General features: G+C 38.7%; 1 protein-coding gene across 2 annotated transcripts; it reads left to right on the top strand.

Moving 5' to 3' along the window:
• The first annotated feature begins 1,688 nt into the window (after positions 1 to 1,688).
• On the top strand, positions 1,689 to 11,301 carry cdh26.1 (cadherin 26, tandem duplicate 1). 2 transcript variants are annotated; one of them, XM_034210875.1, is made up of 20 exons: positions 1,695 to 1,926; positions 2,667 to 2,726; positions 2,838 to 2,930; positions 3,042 to 3,197; positions 3,298 to 3,445; positions 3,674 to 3,840; positions 3,957 to 4,085; positions 4,173 to 4,358; positions 4,472 to 4,746; positions 5,343 to 5,488; positions 5,597 to 5,827; positions 5,924 to 6,145; positions 6,312 to 6,427; positions 6,520 to 6,594; positions 8,166 to 8,231; positions 8,482 to 8,547; positions 9,222 to 9,260; positions 9,436 to 9,507; positions 9,963 to 10,034; positions 10,643 to 11,301. In XM_034210875.1, the coding sequence occupies exons 1-20, from the start codon at positions 1,900 to 1,902 to the stop codon at positions 10,859 to 10,861; spliced, it is 2,565 nt and encodes an 854-aa protein (XP_034066766.1). In that variant the 5' UTR covers positions 1,695 to 1,899; the 3' UTR covers positions 10,862 to 11,301. The 2 variants fall into 2 exon arrangements, with proteins under 2 accessions (XP_034066768.1, XP_034066766.1); XM_034210877.1 differs by lacking the exon at positions 9,963 to 10,034 and having other exon boundaries at positions 1,689 to 1,926.
• Positions 11,302 to 12,542: the final 1,241 nt, after the last annotated feature.

The following is a 12,542-nucleotide window of genomic DNA, read 5'->3' as shown; positions in this document are numbered from 1 at the left end:
TGTTGTTAGCTTCTGGTGCTAGCGAGCTACGCTAACGGATATAAGGAGTTTTTTCAACAACAAAGTGGAGGAGAGTCCTCTCCTGTCAGACTGAGAGGCTCAGTGAACTAAAGGACTCTCTCAGTGTTATCTCAGTGGGTCTCAAACGTTTTGGTCACCATTAATGTAAACAATTATTTCCGAGGCACACGTTTATATGATCATTATAGTTATAAAAAAATAAGAGAATAAATGAAAAACAGGTATGAAATACTATATGACAGTAAAACAAGAATACAGTTTAAAAGGGTGATTTATAAAATATCCATAAAGAAAAAGTAAATCTGTTTACAGTTCTGTTTCATATGGGTGTTGAGAGAGGTATCCATAGATCTCTTAATTTTGCTCTCAAAGTGCACCAGATTGATGCATTTAACTTCAATGTTTAAAAATAAATCTTCCCGGGGGAGCTTGCCCCCGGACCCCCCTATGTGAGGTCCACACACCACCTATAAAAATAGCACTTTACCCCTGCTTACACCTATATGCGGCGAGCTGATTATCGAGCCTTCATTGTAACAGTTGCGGGTACGTTGTGTATATGCGTGGGGAGTGTTGCAGTAGAAAATTCCACTGTAGCGACCGGTACATTAATGGGAAACCCTAAATGTTTGAGCACCCTCTATGAAACGTCAAGCTACCCCACAGCACCCCCAAAACAAATCTCTGGCGCCGCCACTGAGCCTGACTTGTGTTGGGGGGGCCCGACTTTTTTTTTTCTCCAAAGGGGGGGCCTGACAGAAAACGTTTGAGAACCACTGCTGTAGACTGACTGCTTACCACACCCAGTGGTAAGGGCATAAAGCTAAGTCTGTCTATAAGTCAAACCCCTCACTGCCTAAATGGAACCAGCCCCTCTGTGACACCCTTTGGGAAATAGATAAATGACACGTGGTGCATTTTATCTTGGTGAAATAAAACAGAATACAAATATTATGTGATAACTGAAGAACACATGAAAGCGATGTACAGCACTTCAATTCAAATGAATCTTCCTTTAGATAGTTAAAACAGCAACACACCAGCCACTGAGCCATGTCTGAGTCTTTACATTTACAATTGCCTTGTCATTAATATATATAGTTAATGGAATTAAGTGGGCAACTGGTAACTGTAAAACAAAACAGTTTATTTATACATAAGGAATCCACAATTATTTTCTGAAATCATATTATTTAACTGTGTGTTATCTCTATTGTATTCATTTATCACTCACTACAACTCATTTTCAATTAAGGTTCAGGCTTTTCATGTTCAAAATTCGCCTATGTATTGTTTAAGTTTGTAACTGGATGTGAGCATGCCCTCAGTATGTGTTTGTGAGACCTATCTAGACCCAAATTATGCCTACATGCAGTAGTATATGTATGGGAATATGCATGTATAAAGGGACAAAGTGTACTGTGTAAGTTTTAAGAGCTATGATTACTGCCCAGGTAGGTTTTAAATGTCATGTCAGTCTCTCTATCTGAAGCTAACAGGACCTATGGAATTCAGTTTCGTTTGTTGCCAGGCTTAAATTAGACATGGTAACCTGAGCTATAGAGCTGGAGGGGTGTACACCTGAGACAGCCCTGTTCCTCAGCACAGCCAGAGAGTACTCGTGTAACTTAAAAACTCTCTCACAAAATATATTTAGCTACAGAGCAAATATACAGGGAAGCTAAAATATCATTGTTGTCCTACACTCAAATGTAATTTGACTGATCACATAGCAGATAACTTTGCGCACAAACAGAGTGCCCTTTGGCAGTCAGCCAACCGGTCTGCAGTTATTGTGGGCTGTCTTCAGTGCACTCTTTTTCAAACTGGCTTTGCCTCTTTTGGAGTAATCCCACAGAGCAAGCAGTGTGGACCAAGATGAGGACCTGTTCTCTGCTTCTGTTGGTAGGCATACATTCTGAATTATATTTTACCTTATAAAAGGCATCATAATGTTTAAGAAGCAATCATGTTGTGTTATTTCTCTTATGAAATGAATGTTTTACGAGAGTTGTAGTTTAGTGTAGATTACTTTTAACAAGGGAATAACAGCAGGTGTATATTACGCACAATAAAAAAGTCTGCCGGTAGTTAAAGATGGATGAAGTCAGAGAGCAATACCGGTTTAATGCATCCATTATGGAAACACATTTGGTCAACATGGTAACATGACCTCCTTCATTGGCTAAGCAAAAGCACACATTTTAAACAGATCACTTCCCCTGCAGTCATATCTTTTGCTTTTATTCTACAGGATAAAAATAATAGGAAAAACTTTCTTTTTAAAACGCATATCTTAGTTCACTGGGACATTACTGATGTCATATTTTGCTCCCAGTGCCAAAATAAACTAACCATGTCAATTTAGGTGTACAGGTGTCAAACCTTACCTAGCGGTAAAATTGGTTTCCATTTACACTCACCAAGTTTTTTGTTGAAACAAAGCTATTGTAGTAAAACACTGGCTTGCAGATACACATCATAGTGAAAAGGTTCAAGCAATGTTAAGACGATTTAACTCGTTTAACTTTAATTGATTATATGATTCTGAACATCTGCAATTATCTTCAACAGTTTTATTCACGGTATATCTTGGAATAAATCATCTGTCTCCTCTATATTTACAATGTATCTTTTTATTTTAGGTTGCATTTATAGCCCTGGCCGAGTCTTTCCATGGAAGACACCACATGCGTGACAAGCGGGTAACTGCGTCATGTTTGGAAATGCAAACCCCTGCCAAAATATTTTCGCTTTTAATCAAACATTTTAATTATTGTATTTCATTCAATTGATCTTTATTATATTTTTGACAGGAGCTTTTGGTGCGTGCCAAGAGAAGGTGGGTTTTGTCTACAATTGAAATACAAGAGGAAGATACCGGGCCATTCCCGAAGGAAATTTCGAAGGTGAGGATATCATTTTGTAAATTAAATGACCAATCTCTGAGGCAGTTCAATATGTTGGCTGGGCTTTACATTAAAACAAAAACAGCTAAACAGTTTTTGTATTCACCCTAGATGTTTAATGACCGGACGAATCAAGAGAAGCACTACTACCAAATCACTGGAGCGGGTGTGACGGAGGAGCCGCAGGGGGTGTTCGAAATCGATGCAATTACCGGAAGTGTCTCTGCCCTTAAATCTATCGACAGAGAAACACATTCATCCTTTCATGTGAGCTCATAATGTAAACCAATCCCTCTCACGATATATATATTCTGTGTATATGTGTAACCCTTCTAAATCATGTTAACTTGTGTGCCTTTACCCACAGATCAAATTTGATGTATTGAGCGAACGGACTGGCCAACCAATAGACAAGCAACTAGCTTTTGATATAGACGTAAAGGACATCAATGACAACGCCCCGACTTTCCTCCCCCCTACAATGGATGTCAAGGTGAACGAAAACCTAAAAGAGGGTGAGTATGCAGTATGCATGGCTCAGAGAGTATGCGTATTTTCTACTAATACACAACAAAGAATGGAAAAGTTGTCATGAAGTCTAGAGGGTTAACCAGCGACCACATCATTTCAAACCTAAGCTCCACTTTTTATCATGTTTTTTTATAATCAAAATGTGTTCCTTTTCTCCCAATCCTACTTTTCTAACACATTCAATCTGCGTTGCTTTCTTTGTCTTCATGAAGGAGGCGCGATAGTGAATTTGATAGCCGAGGACAAAGATCAGATGAATACAGATAACTCAAAATTCACCTTCAGCTTGGTCTCACAGATCCCAAATGAGCCCAAGATTGAGTTGAAGCAGGTGGATAAAGTGGGCTTTCTCATATTGAAAGGATGTTTCGATTACGATGTGAGATTTTACCTACATCACCTGGCAGCTGCATTTAATATACTGTTCATACTGATTTATGAACACATATAAAACGTTTTCAATCTTCTTACTTCATACTTTTATATATGTTTCAGAAAGTAAAGAAGTATGACGTTATTATTCAAGCCAAAGACCATGGAGAACCATCCCAATCATCCCAGGCTGTCATTACTCTCAACATTGTTGACACCAACAATCATGCACCGACCTTCAGGCAGAAGAAGGCATAACTTTTTTTTGGTATACTTTAGTTACTTTTTAAAAGTGATTTATGGTACGATGTTAAACATGAAACTGTTCTTTTATTCCAGTACCAAGGTGAGGTGTTAGAAATGATCACCAAGAACGACATTTTGAGAATTGCAGTAGACGATAAAGACACTCCTAATACTGCTGGCTGGCTTGCCAAATACATCTTCATAAAAGGGAATGAAGAAAGAAACTACCAAATTGATACTGATCCCGTAACCAATGAGGGCATTTTAAGCGTTATTAAGGTAACTGTGCTTTTCTAACAATTGTAATTATTTTCCAATGTGCCAAGTTCAATACATTATTTTTACAGCTACAGCTGTCACAGTACTGATCTAAACGTGTGTGTTTCTTCCAGGTCAAGGATTTCGAGAGGACACAAATAACTTATCTCCTGGTTGAAGTAGAGAATGAGGAACCCTTAACTCTTTGTAAAGACAATAAACTTGTCGGCGCAAGCGAACATCCACCTCGAGATATAGTCAACATCACTATGAAAGTGATTGATGTCAATGACGCACCTGTCTATGAGAAATACACATTTGAAGTGTACCTGAAGGAAGAGGAACCGCCAGGAAAGGAGCTTTTCACTCCAACGATTACAGATGTCGACTCTGACTTATCCAAAGTCAGGTTAGTGTTTAAATACAGTAATTTGTGCTTGATGTGTTCATTGCAACATATATATATACAGAGTTTAAAACAAATCTTAAAACTACTAACAATTATTTCGGATAACGGTGGTTGTCAAAGGAATGAGGGGAAACATTTTATTGTTAACAACTGACTTTATTTGTTCTTAGTACTTGTATATGTTTTGTATGTACCTTTGCTGTGTTAGGAAAAGCAAAAAACAAGAGGTGGACAATAAAGTTAATATAATAATAAATATTAATATAATACTAATGTCATCTAATTAAATCCAAACTAATCTTATATATTTTGCAGTTTTTACTGCGAGTTAAGTGTCCAGCAGATGTCCATAACCTGATATACATAAAGATATATCTGCATTGCAATAACCTCACTACGATACATTAGTCAAGCCCTTCATTTAAATGAAATGTCCCATATTATATTAGAAATGACCTGTTGAATTACAAGGCTTACTGTATACAAAAATACTTACTTCAAGTTATGCAGGAGTGTTTTGATTGCAGCACAGCAAAACCATGCATTTGACTTCCAGCAGCTGCAATTCAGTGTTTTGATTCTCCTCATGTTATTAGGCATGTGCTGTTAGAAGATCAAGGGAAATGGGTGACCATTGATGCGAAAACAGGAACAATCACATCAGCTAAAATGATGGACAGAGAGTCAGAATTTGTTGATGAAAACGGCGTTTACAAAATCGTCATTGGTGCCATAGATGATGGTATGAAGGAGGCCTACTTTATATTCTAAGCAAACACATAATATTGCCATCTTGTTAACTAATGCCTGGATCATTAAAGGGTTTTGTTTTTTTGCTGTGGTTACACAGATGAGCCTCCAGCCACAGGTTCTTGCACAATCCTGATCCACCTCAAGGATGTCAATGACAACAAACCTATGCTGGCCACCAATGGTGCCATTTTGTGTGGAAACAAGGATAAAAAGATCATGGTGACAGCAATGGACGACGATGCCCCTCCTTTCAGTGGGCCCTTTGCATTCTCCTTTGTGGATGATGACAAAACGGTGACGCAGCGATGGAAACTAGACCCTTCCTATGGTTAGTACATATCTGTAAATCCTCCTTACTAGAAAAAATATCTAATGTTGGAAATTGACCAGCCACAACTCAGCTCTCTTTTTAACCCTTCACCAGGTGACCAAGCTGGGCTTATTAGCCGGACACCACTCCCATATGATAACTACTCAGTGCCACTGTTGATTCAAGACCAACAAGGCGAGATTACAAGTGAAACTATGGTAGTGATGGTGTGTGACTGCGGAGAGGGCGTTGTTTGCAAACCCAAAGATCCAGTCACATCCAGCCTTGGGAAAGCAGGCATTGGGCTACTCTTTCTAGGACTCTTGTTATTTTTGTGTGAGTATGGCAAACAATTTCAACATAAGTACAACCATACATTTCAGGCCCAATAAACAATAGCTCATAATGAGATCATTTAGGTAATTTAACTACAAGTGGGTTGTTAATCCTCAGGATTTATTATTCAAGCACAATGTTGCGTTATTTTACCGTGTGTCTGCAGTGCTGCTCTTCATTTTGGTGTGTCAGTGTAAAGGGAAGGAAATGGTCATGGTGCAGGATGAGGGCAACCAGACCCTCATCAAGTACAACCAGGAAGGCGGGGGCTCTGCTTTCCAGGTGAGTGTTTGTGCAAATTAGAGGGAGTAAGAGACTGAGAGTACGTAACCCCCCCCCTCTAATATTTTATTTTACTCTCTCTTTCCTGCCAGGCTGAGCCCACTCTGCTCCTGACACCTACACGCATGGTGGCTGTGAACAATGGCCATAAAACAAACACTATTAAGGTAATCCTCCCCTCCCATCTTAGTCTCATTTGACTTTTTCAACATTGATTTGAAAGTGTGCGTGCAACTTGTAGAAAAATGACTTCAGAAACTGTGTGTTTTAGAAAATGCAGCTCATAATGTCGATGTATTGACAGTGGATTACTGCTTTAGTTCAGTTGTTTTCCTTTTCTTTGTCTACTTAATTTACGTGTGACTGATTGAAGGGTGTGTTCTATAAGAATGTTGTCGGAGTAAAAGGCGTAGACACATTTATAGAATACATTACAGGGTTTGCACAGCTTGTGTAACAAGTTGTTCAAATGGTTGACCTTAAAGGCCCTGTCACACTGTCCCGAAATTGACACCCGATGGACACACGATAAAGGAAATGTTCAAATTCGGCTGTGATCGTAGCAACATCGGGCCATTCGTGAGGGCATCTTAAGCCATCGTATGACCGCCGGTGGAGTTTCTCAGGCTCCGGCAGCAACTTCGTGAGCGGCAACTTCGTAAGGCATCGTGAGGGCATCTTGTCAAATCGTGTCATCTTCGTGTTATCATCGGTGCATTCACCCTCACCCTGATCGGGGCGAATGCCCGATGGCACCGATGATAACAAGATGCCCTCACGATGGCCTTATGAAGGGCAACATTTACACACGAATTCAACACGAAAATGAACCTTCGCAAGGTCCTTTGGCAATTTTTTGGCATGCCAAAGATTTTGCCACCGCTCACGAAGTTGCTGCCGGAGCCTGAGAAACTCCACCGGCGGTCATACGATGGCTTAAGATGCCCTCACGAATGGCCCGATGTTGCTACGATCACAGCCGAATTTGAACATTTCCTTTATCGTGTGTCCATCGGGTTGTTTTATTGCACAACAAAATCATGTAAATATATTATGTAAATAACCCAATTTGTGTTCTGTGAAACTAAAAAGGATATAATATATTATTTTGAAGGACAGTTGACAGGAAGTTGTTGTTATGGAAACAACATTACGGAGAAAACGTAATATTTTCTACATATAAAGACGGATAAAGTAAAGAACAAAGTCTGAAGATATCAGTACAGTATCATAGTACTGTAACATAATTGTTTTTGGTACTTTCATTGCAGTTGTATGTCTTAAATGTAATGTAAATGTTGCCTTCGTGTGTGATTCGGGGCCATCTTCGTGCGAAATTCACAATTCCATATTCGTGTGTCCATCGGGTGTCAATTTCGGGACAGTGTGACAGGGCCTTAACAGAATAACTATGGCAATACAAAGAAGACATCTTGGATTGCCTAAAATACTTGCAAGAAGAAACTACTTGATCTGTTTACTGATCACATTTACTGCATAGCACTATTGTAGCCTTTGAAAGTGGGATGAAAGTTGGTGCAGATAAATAAGGTTCAGATGAATAAGATTGCTTTTTTTAATTCATGGACCTACACGTTTTCTAAGAGTTGATCTTGTGGCTGTTTTTCCCTTTTCAATCACTTGTTTTGCGAAGCGTTGTTAAATGTCAAAGATATAATGCAATTTGTAATCCCCCATACTAGCAAGGTTGCTTTATTCATTTGCTTTGCTCAACCAGACTTCTGAGATATCTAATGACGTGGTCAAGGACACAGACTTCTACAACAGTCGAGTGGTAGACATGGTGAGTAAGGGGCCTTTAAATATTGTCATTTGTGTATTTGTAAACCTAAAAGATGAACGATTACACCGGTTTAGAGTCATTTTTACAGGTGTGTAGATAAATGATGATTGCAAACAATTAATTATCTTATAGTGTTCAGCCCTGAGTGCAGATGATTACTACAAATCTGTAATTGGCATAAGACAGAGCCAGTAGCTGTCCTGTATTTCTATCTTCCACCCTGAATAACCTCACTGTGTAACCCCTACAGATCAACGTTACCTCACTGAGCTCGCAACCACAAAGAAACACTTTCACGAGCAGCGGGCCGGTCAGGGTAAGTGACTGCAGCTGTGATATCAATAGCAGCCTTTTTTGAATGTGTTATCTCTTTGCATCTCATTTCTCTGATAAATAGGTGTGTTTTATGAGGATGCACACTACTTTCTTAAATCCACAAGGGGGAGTCACTATCTTTGTTATAATGCTACATGACCAATGCCTATTTTGTTACAGCCTGACACATAGGAGGTTTAAGCAAGAGGATATATATGTTTTGGTCTCATTTATTTCCATGTTAGTCATTTTTGTTTCTATCCTTTGAAGAAAAACCTTTTTTTGTTCTATGAACTGTATCTATTTGTAAAGGTTAAATACTGTACAATATATTTGTGTCTTATAATTGTATATCTATACTGTATGTGTATTTAGATGTTATTATGTTGTTTTCTTGCTCATTAGATTTAGCAGCACTGTTAAAACAGCAGTTTGATATACAGTAGTTTAATATCCACACACTTTGCAGTTAAACTTGTGTTACACTGACATGGGTTTCTAATAATCACCCACCCTTATTGATTCAAATGGGATGAATACTTATACTGGTTGAATGTAAGAAATGTTTATCCTACTCTCTATAAGTGCCGTCTATTTAGTTTTTTTTAATCAAATATAGGCATTGTGAGATTGAATTAAGTATTAAGACTTAATCTGTTTATTTCCTTACTTCAGTACAATACATGGAATGTAAACAGGACTAACACCGGCCAGGTAAATATACTCTTCATTAAAAATGAATTTTTCAATAAGTAAGTCAGTCATAAAGTTATTTGACTGCAATATACACTTTCATGCATGTATAGTATGTTAACTAGACAGTGGGAAGCCCACTTATGCACATCATATTCAGCCCATCAGAGCTCACGACACTCCTCTCTCTGAACAGGGAAGCTCATCAATGTACCAGCGCTCCGTCAGCATGCGCTCAAACCAACACATTGCAGATCACATCGACAGGGTAAGAAAGTTTGTCTTAAAGCCACACATTGAGGTGCCCCCGGACATTAACCCAAAATGTTTCCCAATGGTCAATTCTCTGTTTGTGTGAATGAGAGAGAGTAATTATTAATGCTTATAAACATACCATGCGTAAAAACAAAATCCCTAAAAAGGAGATTTCTAACTGCTTTCATCAATTAAATAAGTAGTATAGTGAATATGAAATAGGGCCATGCATATACATTTATACTTCCGGATGTCTGTATGTACCTACGTTGTACCTACTTTGGACTTTAAAACAGACATTGACAGTATATTTATATATAATTTTTAGTAAGTAAGTCAGTCATAAAGTTCTTTGACTGCAATATACACTTTCATGCATGTATAGTATGTTAACTAGACAGTGGGAAGCCCACTTATGCACATCATATTCAGCCCATCAGAGCTCACGACACTCCTCTCTCTGAACAGGGAAGCTCATCAATGTACCAGCGCTCCGTCAGCATGCGCTCAAACCAACACATTGCAGATCACATCGACAGGGTAAGAAAGTTTGTCTTAAAGCCACACATTGAGGTGCCCCCGGACATTAACCCAAAATGTTTCCCAATGGTCAATTCTCTGTTTGTGTGAATGAGAGAGAGTAATTATTAATGCTTATAAACATACCATGCGTAAAAACAAAATCCCTAAAAAGGAGATTTCTAACTGCTTTCATCAATTAAATTAGTGAATATGAAATAGGGCCATGCATATACATTTATACTTCCGGATGTCTGTATGTACCTACGTTGTACCTACTTTGGACTTGAAAACAGACATTGACAGTATATTTATATAATCATTACTATTCATATCTCTACATATATATACAAAAAAAAGAAAGTTTCTACTAATTCTGTTGTTGTTATTTTATTATATAATACTTACATTCTTTATTTTTAATTCGTATTTAAACTTGTGTGAACTCCTGTGTTATCCTGGTTTTCCATTGTATCCCATATGCTGCTTTTTCAATTTCCCAATTGTAATCAATCAAGGTTTATCTTATCTTATATTTTATCACTCTTATCTTATATATGCTTTTTTAAAGTATCTGTTATTGACAAAAAATAGTGCATTAATCCTTTGATGAATCCTCAATCCCACAGAGACTGTACACGATGTATGGAAACCAGTTGGACCAGGCGGGGTACCCGCCCCAAGAGTATGCCTATGAGGGACTGGGCAGCAAAAGCCCATCACTGGATAAGCTGTCACTAAGCGACCAGGGAGAAGATATGATTTTCCTGGATGATTTGGGGCCAAAGTTCAAGACCTTGGCAGGCATCTGTCAACACACAATACAAGAAAATAACATAAAGCTTTAAAAAAAGGCAGCGCTGGACAGATTTTTTTTATATCGTTATGTTTCTCTTAATTTCAAGTTTGAGATTGTTGCGATGGACTGATCTGATTGGATGTTTTGAGAAGGGAAGCACCACAATGGTTTGATTTTGTATATGTGCATTGTGGACTTAATTATCAGATACATTTAGAGCCATATGATATATTTTGGCATCAATCCGAGAAACAGGGATAATGTAGGCGAGGCTGTCTTTTTTTGTGTTCATGCATTGCAATAACTTTCATGCTCTGGTGATTCTTTAAGTTTATGTTTTTACAGTGACTGGGAGTGTTTGCTTGTTTTTTAACTTTGTTACTTTAGGAGAGTTGGGTTCCAGAAAATCTATTTTGGTTATTGACGTTATGTCAGGGAAGTTTACTTTTTTATGCTTTAAAATTGCTTATAAATCTGTGGAAACTTGAATATGTCATAGGATGTTTGATTTTTGTCATCCACTCAATAGACCATGTACTGTAGCCTATGCTTCACAGGTTTCATTTTGAAGAACTATAATTACCTGTGTTGATTTATCTTGTATACTTGCCCACTTCATGTAGAGGGGGTCAGCTAGTGTGTGTTGGCATCAGAAATGTCATGCAACTTGTCCGAAGGTATTTTAGTTGAGTCTTGTTGACGGTTTCACGTAATCAAATGTGTCGCTGTCAAAAACATTGTTATGTCTTGTTGGATTTCATGCGATGCAAGTTACAATGGGTTCCGTTCAGTCTGTCAGAAGAAGAAGAGGAACTTGTTGTATTAATGTTTGCAATAATTTGGCACGGAAGATGCCGTTAGGTGTGGCAGTTTTACTGTCACTGCCATGCCTTCAAGCAGTAGCGTGGCGTGGGGAAAACATTAGGGGAAGCCAATAATACGTCCTTTATTTTCGGTCGGGGGTGTGGTGGTCAATGTAATAACGTAACCAGATGAGTGATTACAGCACCCGGTATCATTTTACACACATTTGTATCATACAGATGCAGGACTTACACACGCCTGTTATCTAACCGACAGGTCCGCACGCACTCTCCAGCCGAAACTCTAATAAGCATTCATTCACAAACTAAATCAGGAGACCTTTAACGTTTTACGTCCGATTCGCTCCTTTTTTCCTCTCTGTACACAGCTCCAGTTTGGGCATCGGCCTGTCATCAGATTGTATTTGTTGTTGCTGCTGTAGCGGAAGTTTAGTACAATTATTTTTTGATGAAATACTCCACATCTCCACCCTCCATAATTGCACTTGCTTCAATTGCTTGCTACTTTCTAACGGCGGTGAGAGTGATGCAGTGACGCTATCTATCTTCTATCGATTAGATTTATGATTCGAAAATTATAAAAGTAGGGTAGACATGTGGATATTATCCGACTTAACAAAACATGCATTTATCTAACAGGTTCATTATCCACTGACCTTATTTCAAGCTATTTTCCAAAATCCTATGGAGAAATCCCACTGCCTTTTTGTCGAGGGAAACCGAGTGCGGCTTACTTCCGGGTTTTAGGACGCGTCACTGCAACACTAAATTGATGCGATTTGATTGGATTGTGAGGCAAGGGAAGCCAGCCGCCTTGGTCTTCCCTTGGCATGGCCCTGACTAATCACAGGTTGGCAGGGGCATCACGTGAGCCTTGGCTGATTGGTCAATCCCTCCATTTTTTTT

This window comes from Gymnodraco acuticeps, unplaced genomic scaffold, assembly GCF_902827175.1.
Source record: "Gymnodraco acuticeps unplaced genomic scaffold, fGymAcu1.1, whole genome shotgun sequence".
NCBI lineage: Eukaryota > Metazoa > Chordata > Actinopteri > Perciformes > Bathydraconidae > Gymnodraco > Gymnodraco acuticeps.
Note: the sequence above shows the minus strand (reverse complement) of the source record. Positions and strands in the feature narration are given on the sequence as shown.

What these genes read in the sequence shown, in the direction of transcription:
- cdh26.1 (XM_034210875.1), top strand. Translation starts at nt 1,900, where the DNA reads ATGAGGACCTGTTCTCTGCTTCTGTTG. An exon ending in ACAGGACTAACACCGGCCAG is followed by an intron (nt 9,261 to 9,435) that starts GTAAATATACTC and finishes CTCTCTGAACAG; the next exon opens with GGAAGCTCATCAATGTACCA. An exon ending in TTGCAGATCACATCGACAGG is followed by an intron (nt 9,508 to 9,962) that starts GTAAGAAAGTTT and finishes CTCTCTGAACAG; the next exon opens with GGAAGCTCATCAATGTACCA.